General features: G+C 40.2%; 1 protein-coding gene across 1 annotated transcript; it reads left to right on the top strand.

Annotated features, from left to right (window-relative positions):
• Positions 1-334: 334 nt before the first annotated feature.
• On the top strand, positions 335-1582 carry LOC125477082. The gene is made up of 2 exons (XM_048583893.1): positions 335-791; positions 1045-1582. The coding sequence occupies exons 1-2, from the start codon at positions 635-637 to the stop codon at positions 1224-1226; spliced, it is 339 nt and encodes a 112-aa protein (XP_048439850.1). The 5' UTR covers positions 335-634; the 3' UTR covers positions 1227-1582.
• The last annotated feature ends 547 nt before the right edge of the window (positions 1583-2129 follow it).

Below are 2129 nucleotides of genomic sequence, written 5' to 3'. Positions count from 1 at the left end.
TCTAGAATCACAAGTCATATGTTCAGTAGTACTAGAATCAATTATCAATGTATTATTCGTAACAAATGCAGAAATCCTTAAAGCATTACCATCGTTATATGTATGTTCAGAAGCTACCTTATTTTTTACAATTAGTGCACGAGTCTGGACTACCATTGCTCTGGATGAATTTGGTGCAATGTGTTCGTGTGATTGATAAGGTCGAAACTTCCAAACAAAGGTCCTACAAGACAAACAGAGACCCAAAAGTCAACAAATTTCTTTTCTTTTCTTTTTTCCCTTTTTTTTTTCCTGTTTTCTTCCTTCTTCCCCTTTTTCTATTATTTTTTTCTTTTTTTCTTCTTTCTTTACTTCTTCACCCGTCCATCCTCATTTTCTTTTCTTCAAACAGCAAGTTTTTTTTCCCTTTTTTCCGCAACAGCACATCAATCCTTTTTTCCTATTTTGCAACAGCAAGCATTTTTCTGCTGTTCTTCAAACAGCAACAAGCGGGTCAGAGTCTGGGTTCAATCGAATCTGGGCACGCAAAACAGATTCGCAGGTCGAAATCTGGGACAAATTTCAGGCAGCGGGTTGAATCTCGGTTCGTGGTGGTGGATGCAGGGAGCGGCTCGGTGAACTCGGATCAGCAACGATGGCGTCGATCGCTGGTCGGATGGCGCACTGCACAACTGGGTGCGTGGCTGGTAGTTCGGGTTCTCGGGTCAGCAACGACGGCGTCATTCGCTGGTCGAACGGTGCTGCACAATTGGCTGCGCGGCTGTTAGTTATGGTTTTCCGCACAGAGCACGGTCTCGTCTCCTTTTTGTTTTTTTATGTGTTTTTTCTCAAAACCTAGGCTCTGATACCAAGAAGAGAATGCTTGAATGGAATAATTGTATGTTTCATTGATACGTGAAGGAGATATATATACAGTTGATATGCACAATCGACTCCATAGAAATTAGAGTTGACTTCCTAACTAGGCAAATACATAAAAAAAAAGCTAAGTAAACAAATAATTAGGGATTTGTTCTGATTGAGATTTCATTGATTTGTCAACAGCTGCCTTTTCGGAGCTCTTGGGCATCGATGAAGGTGTTGATTGCTTTCTGATTCAGGGCTTTGTAGAGGTGGCTGACGGAGCACCTGCGAGTGTCTTCCCCTCTGAAATTGATGAACACGTCGTATTTCCAAGGAGAGCCAGAGCAAGAAGAAGATGCAGCAGCAGCAGTAGCAGCCATTAATCGATCGAGTATCTAAAGAGTAACGTAATAGATCAATGACGACCAGATCACGCGTCGCTATTTTCTAGGTGCACGTCTTTAGCAAAAAGAAGAAACAAATGAAAGGCAAAAGCATATAGGGGACCATCAGGGCCACTACTCAAGGCAAAAGCATAAAAATTCTAGAGTATCACATATTGATGGACCAAAGATTTGCTCCGCATGGGCGAGCGGATGCAACGCGCGCGCGAAGAAAGCAGTGACAAGTGGGTCCAACAGTACATTTGGGGCACACATCACAAGGGGTAATGTAACAGGATGCTTATCAAGAGTCCACATAAACAGATTTTACTAGAAAATGTGTCTGCGCTTTGTTCCGGGAAATTAAATGTACTAGTCACAACAGGCTAGGAGCAGAATCACAATGCAGATAACACACATTAACTGCCCCCTTATATAAACTGCATGCCAAAATGCGCAAACAAACATTTGCATATTCCTTCAAAGAAAATTTCTAGGCCTTTGTTATATTATGTATTAAAGAGAACCAAACTTTATCCCTCAAACACTAAATTTGTTCACTTTAGTTACAATCCCTGTGCAAGGATTGTAAAACTCAAAAGCTTACTGTTCAAAACCAAAAACAATTTGTACCATTTACATGCTTGTGCAACATATGTCTTGCACTGGAAAAACGTCTAAAATCGAATACAAATTTGTAAATCATAGATAGATTTTGTTCTCATTTTTATAATCAATTAGCAAGTAAAATTACAAACTTGCAGCAACCAGAGAGAGCAGAAATTAAGATGTAGAGATATCCCAAACATACAACATATTGTATGGAAGCTAACTATAGAGGTTTGTGAAAGCAAGCTACAGCATGAGTTGAAGCCTCTTGAACAAATTGGAGATACTTTAGCC

This window comes from the organism of the source record quoted next, unplaced genomic scaffold (assembly GCF_019419815.1).
Source record: "Pyrus x bretschneideri cultivar Hongxiangsu unplaced genomic scaffold, Pyrus_bretschneideri_v1 Contig20, whole genome shotgun sequence".
NCBI classification, from domain to species: Eukaryota; Viridiplantae; Streptophyta; class Magnoliopsida; order Rosales; family Rosaceae; genus Pyrus; species Pyrus x bretschneideri.
Note: the sequence above shows the minus strand (reverse complement) of the source record. Positions and strands in the feature narration are given on the sequence as shown.